The 20,155-nt window shown below is 36.9% G+C and overlaps 1 protein-coding gene across 1 annotated transcript; it reads right to left on the minus strand.

The window, feature by feature from the left end:
• Nucleotides 1-700: 700 nt before the first annotated feature.
• Nucleotides 701-15,945, minus strand: cdhr1a (cadherin-related family member 1a; the record flags this gene model as incomplete). The annotated part of the gene is made up of 17 exons (XM_079248801.1): nt 701-1,246; nt 3,577-3,834; nt 3,926-4,154; nt 7,250-7,317; nt 8,199-8,363; nt 8,497-8,649; nt 9,374-9,577; nt 9,804-9,904; nt 9,986-10,064; nt 11,612-11,755; nt 12,271-12,387; nt 12,932-13,018; nt 13,127-13,216; nt 14,462-14,512; nt 14,607-14,752; nt 15,113-15,208; nt 15,885-15,945. 17 exons carry the CDS (start codon nt 15,943-15,945, stop codon nt 701-703), a joined length of 2,595 nt encoding a protein of 864 aa, XP_079104927.1.
• Between the last annotated feature and the right edge of the window lie 4,210 nt (nt 15,946-20,155).

The raw sequence follows: 20,155 nt of genomic DNA on the forward strand, positions 1-20,155 counted from the left end.
AAATAATTAAGTTGTCAAAATGTGCTTTACACATGCATAGTGGGGTGAAAAGACTTCCTTATGCGAATAGTTTGTTTAATTTTTTGTTGTTCATTTTTGTAAAAATGATGAAAGTTAAAAAAGTGACTGGTCCCTTTGAAGGGATAAAGTCACAAATGAATCAAAACAAAATGCAGAAATTGGAATCCAACTGCAGAAAAGTGACACAAAAACTTGTACGGAAGCACAAACAATAAATGTCTGTGAATTTAAAACTTGATTTGATTCACAAACATAATGGGAAACATGTTTGTGAAAATGACATTATTGATTAAAAAAGATTTAAGCTGTTGCTGTGTCAATATTTTGACTTTTCAAACTCACATTCAGATACATGCATATACACAGACACATACACAAACACACATACACTTACACAAAAATATTCATGCACACACACTCACACAACAATACTCATACACACACAATGCACTGTTTATGATTGAGTTCATTTTTGACCTTTTGAAATCAGTTCACACAACAATCCCACCACAAGATGTATTTAGTGTCTGCTCTGCAAATTTTGATTTAAAGATGTCCAATTCATATTTTTTCCCCAGTAGCTGAGATGAAAGAAGATAAACATTCACCTCCCTGACATCTGAGCTGAGCCACTAAAGGATCCCTGCAGCGAGACTGTTTTGTCAACTGTTAAGAAACATCAAGATGTCACATTCTTCCTATGCTCTAGTCTCATCTTGAGCTCTGAAACCAGAGCTTTGTTAATTGCGTCCTGCCTTTCTGTCACTTGCTTCTTTTTAGGTCTTGGTGCCACAGTTGCAGATACTGTTGGTATAGTCCACTGCCTCTCCCCCGGGCCGTAAAGAGGTGGTGGAGGGGGCAGAGAAGGTGGAGGTGGGGGCCAGTGTCTCACTACATTGGTGATATTATTGTTACAGTTGACATTCTCCACCATCACCTCGGGCTCTGGCTCTTCCTCTTCAATTCTGAACTTGTCTCTGGCGGGCTCCGTAGTCTTGAAGGGGTTTTTGAAGTTCCACATGTGCTGTCTCTGGGGCCTCCTCCGTATGCGGCGGTTCGGCAGGATCCGGTTGGACTTTTTGTTGCGCATGAATGTTGCAGTAGAGATGATGACTGTGACTATGACCATGAGGCTAATGATACCAGCAAGCATGCCTATGATTTGCATTGGCTTGTTTCTATTCTGCATTAAAATTGATCCCAAAGGCCCCCCTTTGAGTTGGGTCTGTAAAAGAGCACAAGGAGAATACACATCCATGGGACTGAAGTCACACAAACTTTGAACTAATTATAATTCTGTGTATGTTTAGAAGTGCTGGGAGGTAGGTAAAATGAAGATTACAAAACGTTTGTACTGCCAGCGCACCGTTGTCTGTAAAAAACTAAGTATTTTGTTAGTTCATTGTTTTAGTTTTTTTTGTTTTAGTATTCTGTCAAGACAAGATCAGAGAGGTTTACGGAGAAATCCACAGCTGAGACCATTCAGCATCTGAGAAGAGTGAAAAATAAATTTATGAGTACAAGCCAATTAAATCTACTTTGGTTGTGGCTTGATATTATCAGAAATAAATCTGTCCTCTTGTACTCTTTTACAGACACAGACTTACTCCACTACAAAAATCATCGGAAAATGAATAGATGTAAATTCTTGTAAGCACAGGGTAAAAACGACAATACTGCTTTGCTTATAATCTCAAGGCAAGCTTCCTTTATGGCACAGGCCTCCTTATAATCTTTCTGATCTTGCCCTGAGGTTGGACACGAGTCTTTTTCACAGATTTCCAGTACATGGTAGTTGAAATGAAGATTGTCAGTGAAATGGTGAAGATGACAAGGGTCAAACAAATCCCAAACACTGTCCCTGGACGTTTCCTTAGGCCCAAGAAGTATGAGAAAAATCTGGACTTGATCTGAAAACACGAAAGTGGCATTTATAAGACTAATGCAACACTAGTATTTCATGCAAAGTAAGGAGAAGTGACAATACAGTAATGCTGTACCTTCTCATACAAACAGATCACATAGAAAACGTACAGCTGCACACTGAAGGAGACAAAGTCAGCTTTGGAGTCTGTAAAGCAATTCTGTCTTGCAGATGCATCAGATCTCTGATAGTACCGAGGAAGACTGTAATTCTGCTTTCGGTAGAAGATGCCTTTGATTTTGTCTTGTCAGGGTTGTAAGGATGTTTTTTTTTGTATTCAATTTGTCTCTTAAAACAACCAAAAGACCAAGACCATTTAAAATCAGATTTGAATTTTTGTATTATATTTGGCATAAAAATGTCCAGTAGTTCATGTCAAGCCATTTTTACTAAATGTTAAACACTAACGAGAAGGATGATAGAAAAATGTATGGATTTCCCTACATCCTGAATGTGTGCAGTAACTGTGGAAGAGAAGCTACAACTAGAGTGGGTAACTATACTCGAGTGCAAAGGCACATTTCTCCAGCATTAGCTACACTAGCCCTACTGTACGCATGCACTGCGTGAAAAATAATCCGGCCTTAGAGAAAACTTAGAAGCAGTTTGGATACACAATTTAACATATACAAGTTTGAGCATTTTGTGTTTCATAAACTGTTGTCCTTTCAGTCATTAGACTTTAAAGTCCCTAATATTTAGGTATTAAGCCTAAAATTCCATCACTGAGGCCAGTGCTACATAATCCAACAGATACTGTTGCCAACACTGCTGGCTTTGCACCAGTAACATTGGGAACTATATTTGAACATAGAGCATCAACGCTGAAAAGATAACATAAAAAATGAAGTGGTTTTTGCTGCAGAATAAAGGAACAGCTTTAGGGCATCTCTTCTGCACCTTCACATTTAGGTGAAGACAACTATAATGAGACTGCCAGGGCTGTCAGAAAAGTTGCCAGTGCACTGAACTATGTAACAACTGAGGGGAGATTGTGCACAGACGTGTATGACTTTGGATTATTAAAGCAAATGGCCTGGAAAATGCAATATTAAAGTAGGTTTTACTACTGGTACCCTATGTATACATTGTTACCTGTCAGGTAACATACACAGCACATAAAATGGATAATACATGGAGTTATTCGACTTTCAACTGCAGTATCTGGGTATATTAGCCCACTTTTGAGACCTTTTGAAATATTTTGTGTAGGCAAGCATACATACATTTTAAGTCAGTTTTTACCATATCAAATGTATTTTATTTTCTATTGTCGAATAAACATTTTGATTTTGGAGTTTAGGTTGATATTTGTCTTCCTAGCTGAATGTTTTGTTTGTATAATCAGAGCAGCATGGTTGTTCTTTTTTTGTTAAATGGAAATATAAAAACTTAGTTTGGTATAAATACCCTTCTGTGTGTAGATAACATATGGTGAAGATATTATGCTAAAGTACATATGAAGAAAAAAACAATTTGTGACCACATAGCTACTATAATTGCGCAAGTCTGTAGAGGCTACAGCTACCAAATGTACACAATTCAAGATGAAAGTGGGTTAAGTCGCTTGTGCACATTCTAAAAATATAGAATGAATTAAATATTCATTGAGGCATGTAGATTTCACTTACAGCTTCAGTGATATCAATCTTGACAACTGCAGTGGTGCTGAAGGAAGGCTGGCCTCGGTCCCGGGCCTGGACCACTAGGGACCAGGTACAGTCTCTTTTCTTAGTGATATTCTGAATGATGGCCATTGACTTGATGTAGGACTTGAGCTGGATCTCTCCAGTGTCAGAGTTAATGTCAAAGATGTTATTGTCTGGCTCAGCTTTCATGATAGCATACTCGATGACATTATTGGGTATTTCTGCATCATCATCTACAGCCTGGAAAGAGACATCTTATTAGACATTGAATGGTGAGAATAAAACATTGAACTTTCTCTTTTCTTGTAAAATCACAGAAGAATGTAAAAACCTCTATTTTCACTGGTGCTCCAATAACCATGGTCTTCTCAAGGAAGTTCTCATTGAAAGCAGGTGGATGATCGTTCAAATCCAGCACAGTCACAAAGACTTCAGCCAGACTGTACTTTCCCTCTGCATCTTCTGCCTTCACGTAGAAGTTGTACTTAGACTTTACTTCAGCATCCAGACTTGCCCAAGGCTGGGTGTAGATGATTCCGGTTGTAGGCTGGATCAGGAACCTGCAAATGATGACACATCTTTCTAAAACAAGATTTACTTTATTTGGACAAAGCAGTGAAATGTTTTTAACAATTCATAGCCCCTTTTCAAACATAACTGGGTTGATGTGAATTATTTAATTAATTTCACAGTGGGATGGTAAATATTCTTCCCTATGGAAGCGTAGAGCTGTCACCCTGATAAAATAAAAAAAAAGAAAAGAAATAAAAATGGATCTATAACGTCATAATATTTATTGTAAAAATGTGAAATGTTTCACCTAAAAATTTGATAAGTTTTAGTCTAAGAACATGAAACACAAAGTGCTGCATGCAGATGTTGCAACCTGGAAAAATATTGGCACAAAATACATTTAATGCAAAACTATTCTTATCAAGCAGGAAAATTTCAGTTCAATTGTTAAGGATTCACTGTTCTACTATGATTTATTGTTGTACACACAGGAATGTGGGACAGTCATGAGCAACACACATCACCTGCCTGTGTGCCGGTGAGATGGTACACGTGTGTGTCTGGGTGTGTGTTACTGTTAGTTTTCTTAAAACTAAAATTAAATTTATATGCTACATGCACCACTGGGAGTGTGAGAATTAAGCTGCTGACCCAAAGACGTGGTCCTGTCTAGTTTATTGGTATCTTCCAAACTTAGCCATCACAATCTCTCATATGAAGTACAACTTAATCCCATTTGATAAATTATACGTTTCTCTGATCAACTGTACGCGCAGTTTCCTCATTTAGAGATGAATACAGTTCATATTCCACACCTTCACTGCAATCAGGTTATAAGTCCATACATTTCATATCTTTACAATAAAACCTATCACATTATAATTTGATAATGTCTCAAATTTCGATTTGGATTTGCATACTTCCTCCCACAGTCCAAGAGCAAGCACCTCAGTTGAATTACCTCAATTTACAAACTCTAAATTGACCAATGGTGTAAGAGTTAATATGCATGGTAGTTCTGTATGCTTTCCCTGTGATAGACCGGTTGCCCATCCAGGGATACCTTCTCATCTCTTCCTGAGAAAGCTGACTAATCTACCACTTGCACTCCATACGTCTCATAAACATAGACAATGAATGAATAAATGAATGAGACTATGACTGCAACTTTTTCTGTTCAAAAGGGGAAGGGGAAAACTCAGTTAGTTTCTTGCATATAATTCAAAAGGCAACGACAGTATAGCATGAAGAAGCATTAGTGCACATTACTGAAAAAATATGCACATCCGTAGAGGCACTTGCATCAGTACAACATAGTTTTTCAGGGAGGATCATGCTGACTTAATGAGTATTAAAATATAATTTCAAAACAACAACTGGTTGGTTACAGTAAGTTTCTAAAAAATGATGCAACATATTAATTAACATGACTATGCTAGACACTTTTGTCTGTCTTCCTGACACAAAGTTAATTGTACTTTTACATTGTACATTTATACTACTTTCTCTGAAATATTTCTTTAAATGAGTTACAAATCATGTAACTGTTTATTTTTTAATTTTACAAGTTGAGCTTTACTATTTCTATAAACATGCTATTTTTATCCTTATTAGTGGGTGGAAGTTTTAGCTTAATATAGCCAGATTGCTGATTTCCCTGATTACTTGCTAAGCTATGCTTGGCTGAGGCTTAATACATAAACATAAAACCTCCAACACTCTCAACTATGTAGAGGAAAAGAGTAGAAGTGGGTTTATCTATTTCCTTCAAGTCGTCGCTGTAAAATCAAAGCCTCTCTAAATGAACAGTGAACAATAAAAGTGGAAATGTTTCACTCACTGACATGTTTGGTTACACTACAGTCATTTTATTCCAGTCCAAGGTGCCCAGAAGCAAAGAGCAGTCTATTTTCTCCTCCAATCCCATTAGGGGATTAAAAAGGGTAGAGGCCAAGTTGGCAAAGATCAGAACTGTGGCGTGTGCGTTCACATATTCCACAACCTTCTGGGATCAAGTAATGAAACATAAAAATGCCAAACTGCACCATCTTATTTTATTTCCAAAGCATTTTTTAGGAGAATAATGTGAAAGAGACACAGCTTCAAAATTGTTTTGATTAAACAAGTATGCACTAAGCTTAAGCGTTCCCAATCTCTCTTCACTGCTTATTTTGGAAATCTTTCTAACACATGCCATGTGACATCACATATCTGCTTAAACTCATTACTGCCAAGCTCTAAATCTCTACCAAATATTCCAAAAAATATTTTCTACATTAGACTGAATAAAGACAGTTAGTAAGAACAGCTTTTGCAGATTAAGCAAATGCGTGCTAAAATATACCTTTTTGTTTGCATTGTTACCGAACATGCAGATTTCACATTGTAAGCAGTTCATAAGAACATTTCTGTCAAGTTGTGTCATGCATTTTATCTGTGGAATAATATATCCAATGTATATATTTAGAAATCCAAGCTGTGGGTAAACTATCTGTGCTAGAGAGAATAGAGGCCCTCAGACTTTTCATGGAGGTTTAAATTCTTTTACAAAACTAATAAAAACATACAAAAAAGAGAAAAAGATCCCTGCATATCCTCCTGGACCCAGTGCTTATGAGGCAATGAAGAAAACTAAGTTCCAATATAATAAAGAAAAAAAAATCAGCTGTGGTATTTTTCCTCTCAGCCAGATGTGTTTTTTTCTTTATGTGGCCTCTGCATGCAGTACAGGGGTCCTAGATGTACTTTTAATCTTGCTTCTTTGTTTTATACTCATTTTCATCCATTTGAATGTTACAAACTTCTTCATCCCAGAAACACAAGTTTGTCTTTAATATTCTATACAACAAAAACAATGCTTTGACACACCAGAAGAGTTTATTAAATTTAGATTACTTTAGCAAAAGTACAAATATTTATTTGTTTTAATCTTATCTATGTTTGTTTTTTATATTATAAAATCATTTCAGTCAGAAAGCAGAATAGTGCTGCTTTGGACCTCTCCAGTAACAAAACTAAGTGACTGTTTGGACATGTATTGGGCTTGTGGCTGATTTGTTGAGGATTTTTGCATCCATTGCACCTGAAAAGTGTTTGTTTCTTTGTCTTGTTAAATGAAGCTTAGTTGTACACTCATACTCACAACTCAGCCCCTGATCCATAGATAGAGTACTTCACCTCACCCCAGGGTCCAGAGTCTGGGTCTACTGCCTGCAGACACATTACCAACACATTAATGAAATTAAATGAAAGTAAATAATAAAAAATTAATTTAAAAATACTTTATCCTAGTGGGAAATTTTAATGTAGTAGGTTTTTTTTAGTTTAAAAAAAAATCTATTCAACACATCGTAGTAATTACTTTTATAATTACTCTTATAACAGAATGTTTTTTTTATTTAGAATGAACCAAGCAGGAAAGTGAATGGTCAGGTCTCGTTTAACTGAGTGCATCTGTGCTGCAGTGGAACTTGATGTTACAGGAGTCAGCTCGAGTGTCGATGCAGAAATATTATACCCGGCTAATCTGTCTTTCTGCAACAGCTGGAAGGCCTGTTCACTGTCCGCATGTGTCCAAGGTCACTAGTTGGCTGCTCTTTTATCTGATTGAAATTGCCTGGGATCAAGGCAAAGAGCCTTTGTGCTGTTCACACAAGGGCAGGACTTATTTGGAAGATTCCCTGCCTCTGCCAATCTGATATGAGCTGACAAGGTCAAAAGAAGAAAGACAGAGCATTTGATGAATTCCGTATGTCTTTAAAAGTCTTCATTTTACCCGAGGACATATTTTTGTGCTGTAGCTGCATGTGCTACTAAGCCTGAGGCGGGGGGGGGGGGGGGGGGGGGGGGGGGGTCAGGGTATTTGCTGTTACACAACAAAATGAAAGTGATAGCCATCTGGCAGCTTACCTCGCCTAGCTTTTATCTACATGATTTCTCATATTATCCCAACCCCCACCTTACAAAGAGTCTGCATTTAGGGAATTAATGGGCCTGTTGAGCATTTTGTTAAAATCAGCATTCCTCTTTAGCACAGAGTGACGTATGTAGGCGATGACGTATGTTTTTAGATTCGAAGAAGACTCACTCACTGTGACTGACACAACATTGGAGCCGCCAGGTGAGTTTTCTGGAATTCTGGCAATGTAGTAATCCAAGGAAAATTTAGGGGCGTTGTCATTGGTGTCCAGGAGATGAATAACAATGTCTGCCGTGGCGCTGAATCTCTCCGGAGTATCAATCTCAACTGCAAGCAGCTGAAAAATAGAAACATTGGAAAAGGAGCAATTTAAAAACATGCAGATGACCTATAGTTGGCATTTATGAAGAAATGTATGCATCTGTGATTGTTTGAATCAAATTTGAGTCTACTTTGTATAAAGGGATAACCTTGTATGTTAGAAAATGGTTTTTCTCATAGTCCATGGCAGCAGAGTCCTCCACTAAGATTGTGACTTGGGCCTCATTGAGCACAGTCTGAGGGACGACTCGTAGCATTCTTCCTGGTCCAATCAGTCTCAAATTGAATTTAGCATTTGCACCCTGCAGGAGCACATATGCACATTGTAATGTTATTCAAAAATCCAAGGACTTACATTATGCACAAATCGGTTTATGGTCGTTTCCATTTGTAACAAAGCTATGTCCAAAAAGCAGACATTACTGCAGTATAATCCATGTAGCAGTGAGTTCATTCAGAGAGTATAAAAGCTTTGTGTCATTAATTGCTACAGTGATGTAAGATCAGTCATTTGGGAATTTGTAAAGTAAAATATTCAGAGTGAAACATAATGTTAGAGGACAGAAAGAGTGCTTGATGTTGTGACAGTATTATCAGAGTAAAATCTTTGGAGAGCATCATCCATTTGGATGCAGCTCTCAGACAAAAAGACACTTGCGTAAGCTGACAAATGGCACGCCACACACTCTTTAGTTTGCATTGGCTTGCTTTCAAATTCATGTAATTTTAAAGGGATTGTCTGCAATAATGGCAGGGTTAGGGTCATTCTGCAGTCAGCAAGACAGACACTGACATGAACACAGTTTGGTCCTGAGCACATTTTGGTTTGATGAATGTTGATTCAATTAATTTCTGATTACATAACAATTTTTTATGTGAAGAAAAAATTTTATTATTACATCACAATGCCTCCCAGGCAGATTTCAAAGATAATACATTTGCAGTGCTTGATAATGACACCTGATGGAGTGCATTATCAGCACATGAAAATTTCTTTAAGTTTGACTATAAATAGCAGTTTCCCACCTGATCAGAGTCATTCACTGTGATTTTCAGTCCCCGCAGGATCTCTCCCTCTGGTTGATGCTCATACATGGTCAACTCAAACATGTTTTGGGGGCCGTTTTCTCCATAAAAAGTGGGTGGATTATTATTTAGGTCCACCACACGAATCACCACTGTGGTAACTCCGTAGTCCATGAGTTTGCCTTCAGGGCTTACTTCTGATGCCTTGACAAATGAGAAAAGTTGAGACCCACTTTAAAAATTTCAAGTCACTTCATATTCTGTCCAAAATATTTTTCTGTGGAGATTATTTGATTCACTTTTGCAGTATACAAGAATGCTGTTACTGATTATGAACAGTAACAAAGAAGGAAAATGATAATTAAATAAAACCTTGAATTAAGTCTATCTTTACAGATACATGAATGTTATAAGAATCCTTCTGACTTACCCTGACTTTAATATTGAAGATTTCCCTCTTTAGATAAATGGGAGAGGTGAGCAGAGTAATACAACCGCTTGTTTTGTTGATGCCAAAAACACCATCATCTCCTAGCAAGATCAACAGGGATTGTGTTAGCTTTTTCCTACTGAATCAAAAACATTTTGGTTTCCTTTGGGTAAAACATTTACCTTCATCAAATGAGTAGCGGATTGGATTTGGGTTCCCTATATCACCATCTTCAGCTTTAACAGTGAAAATTTCAGATCCCTGCAGAAAGACAAATAATTGTACTCTTATTGTCTAATAAGGAGTGAAAGCCAGGCTCATGATCGGTTCTAGACAAATAAGTTATCTTTAGATGGATGGTGAATCATTCGTAATTTCAATGTCAAAGGATGCTTAACCATCAAAGTTGTACATATTACTTAAATTCATATTTTTCTTATTTTTTATTTTATTTTTTTTAAAAGGGACAATTGCTACAGAGTTAGCCTAGCAGTTCATTTGCATCAGATTGTTTCTTGGCAGGTCACAGCAATATACAGAACAACATCCATCCGTCCATTTTCTTCACCACCTGGTCCAATTCAAGGTTGCGGGAAGCAGGAGCCTATCACAGCAATCATTGGGTGAGACGCCACAGAACAATAAGGTGCAAACAATGAAATGTAAAGTGAAAACTTGTCACAGTAAATACTGCATAAAGTGCAAGAGCCAAATTACATATTTCAAGTAAAAGAGGTTGGGGTGCCACATGTGACAAACATGATAAAAGACAAACACTAAAATGACTTCTTATTCACTCACATAGAAATAAAGCATACGAACAAAAAAGCATTTTGCATATGTGTATCTATATTTAGGTAAGTGTGACACATGACACGATATATAACAAAAATGTAACTGTGAGAACATATTTAGTAGGTTAAAAGCCAGTGTTTGACATGGAATTTAAAACTGGTATACAGTATGTGGTGCATTCTCCTATTACACGTGGTAGTGTTCCAGTTTACCACCCCTCACCAACAGCACAGATTGTCCAAAAGTGGTGAATCTGTGGGGCATCTCACTATCTTTTCTTGTGAGGCTCTTGTGCTCTTTTCAGTGCACGATTTTAGTTTGACATGTGCCTACCCAAATTTATTTATAAATAGATGATAAATTGACTTGTACTTATGTGGCACTTTTCCAGTCTTGCTGATCACTCAAAGCACTTTACATGCATTCCCCTTGTCAGGCACAACAAGCGGCAATGCAGGGTTCAGTGTCTTGCCAAAGGACACAAAGGAATGCAGTCGACAACTGCCTTTCCTTCTGACCTGCAGCCGTCCCAGTAAATATGACCAAAGTGCTGTACCGTAAGAATAATAAGAATACATAAATGTATGCATTTATTTTTTCACTGTGGGTTTTTAAAGTGGAGGACAAGCCTAGAATCACATCATGGCATTTAATATGTGTGACCAATTCCAGCACTTCATCTTTCATCATGCACCCGGTCTTGAAAGTTACTTTGAAATTTCCTTCATCCATTTGATCACATTTATTTGAAACCCAGATTACGTCATTGCTCTGTGATTTACTAATGCAGTTACATTTTGAGCTAATGATGATGCTATGTATTGAAATACCTGCAGTTAAAGTCATGAGATGTGGGGTAAGGGTGCATTCGGACTTACATGAAAGAAATGAGTTATTAAGTAAGATTTTAATTTTAGAAATCAGAATAAATGTAGCGTGATAATGTGATTTAATGAATGGTTATCACAAAACAAGCATGTATTTAAGCCAATTGGAGGTAAATTGTAGCTCACCGGCACTGAGATTTCATAAACGTAGCCAAAATAGGGCGTCCCAATAAAAGATGGCGGAGTGTCTTGTGAATCAATCACATTGATTGTCAGGGTAGTAGAAGACGAAAGAAACTGTTCCTTGCCATGGAAGTTACCTCCACCATCCTGAAAGACATTCAGCAGAAGTATTAACAGGGATTTTTTTGTTTCAGTCAATTTTTTTTGTTAGATTTTGATTGTGTTTTTACTGCGCTTAATTCAATTATATTCTAATTTATTCAGTGTTTCAATGATTATTAAAATTCAAAACAAATTTTTGAGAATTAGATAATTGTTATACAAAAACTTTTTAGTATTTTTTAAATTTTACATTTATTGATCTTTTCCCTCTTTGTCTTCGTGAGCACATTTCTGTGTGGCCTTACCAACCTGATGATGTCACCTGAAGCTCAAATATTTGTCATTAAATCAGCACCAATAGGATAATTAGTCTCTTACACTCTTATTGATTTTGTGTGTGAAGTGTACTGAGATGATTTTGTTTTAAATCGATGCTATATAAATTGAAGTTAGGTGAATTAATTTCAAAATTAAAACCCCTGTGAAGAATCTTTCTTGACATAAAAAAACCAGACAAATTCAGGCCTGAAACAATGAATGAGTTGGGATACATCTACTACCTTTGCAATGACAGTGACAAAGTGTGTCTTTGTTTTCTCGTAATCCAACGTTTCTCCAGATTTGATCCGAAGGACACCACTATGCCTGTCAATGGCAAACAAAGTGGGCTGAAGCATCTGTAACAGAGGACAGAGCATAAAAATCAAGAATTTAAAAGCACACACAGACACAAATGAGGCCACACAAGCCTGTTCTGAACCGTCTAACCCTTAACACATATTTACATGGCACATGGCAGCTGTTTGAAATTGAGCCAATATTCCTAAATTCTGACCTTTTGCCCATCTAGATATAAAATATCCCATATGGCCAAACATAGTATGCAGGTGAAATCTGCTGTGTCCACATGTGAACTGCCCCACTTATCCCAGTCTATCAAGTAAGGGACAGCTGTTCTATAGTCCAAAGAGCAAATTAACATTATCTACCACCCCCTGCTAAGGCAACTATAAAAGCCTCCAATACCTTACAAAAATGTAATTGCAATTTAATCACTGTCCTCTTAACTAGCACAACATAGGAAATGAGCAACTGCATGTCCATACCACATCCATACCACCACGTCTATGTGATGCTAAATAGTCAGAGCATCTACATGAAAACAGTCCTGGTATTATGTAAAAAAAAAAAAAAAGTTTTAACTTTAAGCGGAAAACGTACCTGCAGATAATAGGTGACTGAGCCTCCTGAGCCTGTGTCTCTGTCTACAGCTTCAACTTTGTAGATGCTACTTCCAGATTCAGTGGTCTAAAAAGTGCAACACAGAAAATAAGGTATGGTTGTAACAAGAAGGTCTTGCTTGTCACATCCATGTGGAAAACTGACATTTATTTTGATTTAAACCACCAGACTTACTTCCACTATGTCAATGATTGCAGGCATGTTTTGGAATTCAGGCTTTTCATCATTTGCATCCATCACAAATATTGTGACTCTTTCTACAACCTAAAAAAGATTGCAATGAAGAAGAAGGCATCACAATATGTTGCAAATATCCATGAGGTTATAACCACATTTCAACCAATTTTCTACAACATCAAAATGATCAACGGTAATAATAAATCAAATGTTCCTATTTCATTGCAATGTAATGCAGGGAAAAATGTGGATCTAGCATTCATATGGATGCTCTTTTAACCAATTCTCACTTAAACATTTTTATAGTCTAAAGACACTCTAACCATGGCAACTTCATATGACAACTTGTTTAAATCCTTTAAAAACCTTATAGTATATCTTAAGGAACAAGGAACCCCCTTACTCCACAGATCCTAAAGCCATTGCAAATGCAATGGATAAAGAAACCCTCTGAATTCAAAAGAGTTGCTGTTCGCAGTCCTGATATAACACAGTAGATACCACAAATCATTCCCCTAACATTATGACTTGGTGTAATGCAGTCCTACATAACATTAGTATCAGACATCCCATGGATGGGACGCGACAACTAAATATGCATTTTATTTTCTCACCATTCCAAGTACCTAAACATGTTACATACCATTGGAAATTACTGTTCTTAAGATTTGAATAGGGTACAATCATAACAGTCTCAGATGCAATTTACAATTATCTTTAAAGCCATACTGAACTCCAGGAGCAGATGATACTGTAATAACAACAGTCCTGTTACATCAGTACATCAAGCGTCTAGTTATAGTCCAGTAAAATAGTTGGTCCACAACAAGTCTTTCACCCATAAAAACTCATTCATTCATTCATTCATTATCCTAACTGTTTAATCCAATCAAGGGTTGCGGGGAAGCTAGAGCCTATCCCAGCAGTCTTTGGGCTAAAGGCAGGGTACACCCTGGACAGCTCGCCAGTCAATTGCAGGGCCACACTGAGACAAACAACCACCCACGCTCACATTCACCCCCAGGGACAATCTAGAGTAACTAGTTAACCTAACATGCATGTCTTTGGATGGTGGGAGGAAGCCGGAGTACCCGGAGAGAACCCACGCATACATGGGGAGAACATGCAAACCCCACACAGAAAGGTCACTGTCCAAACCTTGCATCAGGGATCAAACCAGCAACCTTCTTGTTGTGAGGCCACGGTGCTAACCACCATGCCACCGTGCAGCCCCTATAAAAACTTATTTTAGGTAAAAACTGAAGGATTTTAAGGGAATCAAGTAAGAGGGTTAGTAACAAACTTTTCTTTATTATAATAAAAATATATTACCTTGCTTCTTCCATCTGTAATGCTGATGTTCACATCAATAGAATCTTGTTTCTGTATAAAGATTAAAAAAAAACAAAACATGAATTAAACAGCAGTGTTTTTTTCTAATTGTGTTTTTCAGAATTTATGTCATTATGTTGTTTACCTCTCTGTCTAGCTGTTCCACCAATGTGATATTTCCAGATTTTGGGTCTACCCTGAAGTACTCTTTTGATGCTGGATCAAAGGACAGACCGTACCTCACCTCTTGCCCTTCAGGATCTGTTCCATTAAGGCAATATATCTGTGTACCTAAAGAAATTAATCATAATGTCATCAAAGGACACTCAGCTGTTCACTGGACTTTTTTGTAAGCACAAACCAAGCAGTGAGATACTGAGCAGCAACACTGAGTATCTTTACTGACGTAAGGTACAGATGGACATCAGCACCACATTCAGAGCCAGCAAACAGGTGGCAACAGCAGATGAATGTGGTGGTGTGACTGTGTAAATTCTACTCTGCATCTGCTCATCTATCAAAGACTGTTTAACATTTTGAGCTCTGAGATGCTGGTACAAACAACAAAACACAATAATTTGATCATTGGTTCTTTCCCAGGCCTGTTATCAGTTCACTCTGAATTTCTGATATGACAGATGTCAGTCTCACCAACAGGGGTGTCCTCTGATAGGCTGAACAGGGCCAGGTTTCCATTGTTGCTGTAGGGTCCGTTGTCGTAGAAATAGGGGGCAAAATCTGCTTGTGCTGAGAACAGAAAAAAACATTCACCAGCCACAGAGTGGGGTTGTAAGACAGTTTTATATAAAAAATGAAAGCTGTTATGTATCGTTTACATCACTTTTGCAAGAACAAAACAAATTCTTCTCATTCTGCTTTCTAAAACTCAGAGAAGTTGAATCGTTTAAATAGAAGTCACATCTTTAATCAATGACTGAGCCAATGAATCGAGGTTTTAATGACATTAACTTCAGCTTGACCTTGTCCACTGGTGACATACTGGAATTCTTTACAGAATGTTGTGTTGATGGTGCATGAACCTTTGCTTTCCTTTCCTCTGTCACCAGGATTACAAATAAGTTGCGTCAACCGCCGAAGATAATACCCCAATGCATAGACCTGAATGTCTCCTACTTTTCTCCTCGCTTTTTCTTACTTTTCTACTTAAATCCAAATTTAACTCTACATATGTTTGTTAAAAAACAAACAACTAAATTGTAAACCAAAGAAATTCAATGGTGTGATGCACATAATATGTGCTATGTAAAGCCATCTGAGCAAGTGAGCCACATCGTACATAAACTAAAAACATATTATATCCAACGGTAACTGAGAGAGATTTTAAATAATCCAACCAGAGACTGTTAAATGTGTCTAGTCACAGTGTTAACCAAAATCACAGACTATTAATAAGAGTACTTACCATGGCAGGAGTGTACAAACAGAAAAAGCAGTATCAAATGTAAAATCTTCACATTCTTCATCCTAAAGGAAGAAGCAATAAAACCGCACCATGAAGATGGCTCTGTTGAGAGTCGTGTACATGAGATTTAGCTCTGTAGGTGTCTATCAGAGGGCTAAAAGCAGATGCTCCCGAGCTAATCCAATGACTCTTCTTAAGAGTTGCCCCCAGACCCCCCTCAGTCCAACCGGACTTCATCCACAGAGGATGGCTCTGTCTGCAAAAAGAAGCAGATGTCATGGCTTCTGTTGACAGGTAAACATTTTCAAAGAACATACATTTACAATGCTCACATTAATGTTGTCAGTTAGAAGATTTTTCTCCAGACTGTTAATGATCACCGAATACCTTGCTCTGCTAGGTGCTAACTTGTATGAAGGTTCAAAACTTTGCTTCATTACAGTGTAATCTGAACATTTCTTTTCTCTGCTGTGTAAAAATATTTTGTCCCTATGTTATTAATTTTAATTACTATGTGTTGCTGAGCTGTAATAACCAAAAAGTGTATAATTCCTTCTCCTCTATTAAAAAGAATACTGATGGGAATGTAAAATTGAATTGTTTGTATTGTTTATAATAAATCCTATCATCTGTGTTGCTGACAATGTGAAGAGATGTGATTACATAATTTTAGAAAATACAGTATTATGTTGATCATTGATCACCTGTTTTGTATATACTAACACATGTGAAGCAAACCAGACAGCTGGCCATATTGGTAACAGATCAGATCAGACAAGTTTTGTAGAAGTCATGAAATGAATTTATGAACTGGAAATGTAAAATAATGTCATATATTTGGATTTTCAAATATAGATCTATTGATGTGTAATTAAATTAATGATAGCTACATGAATACATGTTTCATCTGAAGTAAATGATTATATTATGTTGCATCTTTATTGTTGCTTTTATTATTGAGTCTCTGCAATTAAAAAGCAAAGATTATTTTAAGATCTTTTTCGAGATGTAATTTAGGCACTTGAGCTGGATGATCTTATTGTTTGGTAATCTTGTTTACCACTAAGAAGCCCATCCTGGTAAACAAACGGTCGCTCAGTGGTCTTCTACTTGTCAATGATTACATTTATTCATATCAAATGACTACCATGTGGCCACGACTTTGAATTGTTTTCATCTCACAAGACTGATCATTCATTCATTCTCCATACTGTTTAGTCCAGTTCAGGGCTGTGGGGAAGCTAGAGCTGATCCCAGTAACCATCAAGTGAAAGACTGATAAAATTCCTGTTTTTTAGCCATGCTTCTCTGTTGGCATTTAGCTCCATCATTTGCAGAAACATTCAGGTGCTTGCCATGAAATCAATGATAACTTTTTGGCTTACTCTGGCCTCTACTAGTCACCTTCATATACAGAATGTGAAGGTACATCATGCATGTGTTGCCTGCTGGTACAAGAGCTCCATTAGCTAAGATATGCACTCATTACCTCTGTTTATAGACATTGTTACCTAGTCAGGTAAGTATCAGAGAAATAAAGTTGATCTTACCTGGAGAAATTCATTCACTGCTGAATATCAGAGCTACTAATTAACAACCAAATACTGTGCCAAAAATTTGACCCCTTTTTTTTTTGTCTAATTTATCAAATAAATGATAAAGCTTCCAAATACATTCATCAATGTGTTGATTTCATATTTTCATTGTAGATTTTGAGTCATTATATTGAAAATGCATGCGTGTTTTAGTATTGAAAGTCATTTTTAAATGAAAAAGTCTACTTTAATTCTAAAATTAGGATTCAGGGTCTGTACAGCCAAGCCTCACAGGAAATGAAAACACAGTGTGACGTTAAAAAATAAAAAAAATGCATCAAGTATTTTTGCATTCTGTGTTGTGTTGTGTGGACATGTAACTAACTCTAAAATATAGAATACACAAGGCAGCTATAACAATACATACATTTTTCTAATCAAAGGAGGTAAGTTTTCCTTTGTGTGTGTGCCTTGCATGCCAAAATGTGCTCCTGATACATACAGTAACAAGAAACATCCCAGGGATTATTCTTAGTACCTTCTTTTTCATTCTGTTGCAGACAAGATTGTCCATATGTTCAGGGTGATGTCAGAATACGTCATGACGTAACCGGCATCAAAACAAAGCTTATTTGTCACTTAGACTGGAGTTTGAGTTGTAAAAGCTACAGTTAAAGGAATTATAATAATTAAGGTTAATGTTCCTGTGGTCCAAAAGCACTCATTGAACAAATGGTGCTGGTAATAAAGAGACCCTTCCAGCCTTACCACCCACCAGGCACTCCTGGATAGGTAAAATCATGGATAGGTAATAGTTAAGAGCTGACACAAACCAGTGGAACAACTATGCATGCAACCCTAATAATCAATTTACAGTCATCATTTAAACAGCCATGCAGGCTTGTAGACTGTTTGATTAACTCACAGTACCCAGAAAAATATCTCACATATGCATAGATTATAGAAATTATGCAAATACACACAGAACAGCCAAGGCCGAGATGTAAACCATGAACCTTTCTGCTATAAGGTGACTGTACCAATCACTAAACATCCATGTAACAGCAAATATAGAATATTTTATTTGTTTATTTATTGTGTGAATTATGACAGCCAGAGTAAGATAAATTAGTAACCATAAACCATGAAAAGATTCATTTTCACTGGCGCAAAGGTTTAACTCAAGTGACTTTTCTTTCTACTAAAATACTATCAAATCCAACTTTTACCATAAATCTGTGAAAGAATTTATGAAATATGACATTTTGGATTTTGCAATGGGAAATATGAAATAACTATCAAATTTATTGTGAATAAATGCAACACAGAAAACCACATGATGAGTACAAAATGAAAACACCATTATGCACATTATTAAAATGTTTTAAAAGAGGATTTCTGCATATAAATACATCCATTTTCATGCTCATATCACTCTTTAATCTGAGTAGTACCATATGAAGTGTAAAGTATTTGGCATCTGTGTAGTATCTGCACTGTTTATATATATGTTTTACTTTTGTAGACAGCAAAGCAACATGAATACCAAAAATTATAAAAAATCATTTTTAGGAACCGTGATTTAGGATCTTTGACCTTTGACAGCCGTGAAATCCCTTGCAAGTAGAATGAAAGCTCTCATGTTGAAGACCTGAATCTCCCTGTTCAAATGCACATCAATCATTTTTATTAGATGTGAATCAGTACACAAATAATCTTTAGACGACTGTACAACAGTCAGTCGGGGGGGGGGGGGGGGGGGGGGGACGACAACATCACCTGACAGGCTGCTTTTGTACAGTGTGAGTACAGCTCAGCATGTAGCTTCAGGTTTGAATCTCATGATACTGCCAGATGGTGGCAGGCCTAAAGATTAACCCACTGTGCTCTAATCTCTCCTTATGTTGTAATGCTAAGAGCCTTCCTGCAGAAACACGGACGCTGTCTAACATTGATACAAAGCACAGTTAATATCCAAAATATTGTCAGATAGGATGCACATGTTGACATTCAGGATGTTATGTGCAAGTTTGTGGGGTTTTTAAATAATTGTATTTAAACTTTTATTTAAAAAAAAAAAAAAAAAAAAAAAAGAGTGATCTTTGTTCAAGACTTTTAAACCTTCTGATGTGCATCTTGGGTAATTACTCTAAAAAAATGTCACAAAAGCTCATGAACTTGTCAAATAATCAGTGTTGAAACACAAATGGAAATTCACTGCTCATCTAGTCATAGTCTTAGTTTCTAATCCCGTGCCTTAAATCACTGCAGCACATGTTGATCTCTTGTCCTTTGGTGGCAAAGCTATTATCCAGTTCTCTGTAAAACTTTATTGATGTTTGATGTTTATCTTGTCAGCATATGGCTGCACATGCAGCACTTGATTTAGATTAATGCTCTTAATAGACCTGCATCTATAGATGCAGTGTATTGAGAACAGTGCAGATGGAAAAAAACAAACCTTTAGAACTCCACTGAAAACAGAACAGACAGCAACAGGTTTTCCTTTCTTTTGAAAACAACCTAAAAAAAAAAAAGGAGCAGATGGCATCTTTCTGTAGGGCAAAAGCACATCAGTCAGTTCTGAAATAAACCTTGCTGGTCAGCTGCTGTATCTTTGGATCGGATAGTCAAGCCCAAACACAGCCATGTCTGCTTATAGCTTATTCCTCAGCTACACTGTACAAAGAACACATCTGCTGGCAAATACAAAGCTATTGCTTTTAGTCACACACT

The sequence above is a fragment of the Telmatherina bonti genome, assembly GCF_933228915.1.
Source record: "Telmatherina bonti genome assembly, chromosome: 11".
Classification (NCBI taxonomy): Eukaryota; Metazoa; Chordata; class Actinopteri; order Atheriniformes; family Telmatherinidae; genus Telmatherina; species Telmatherina bonti.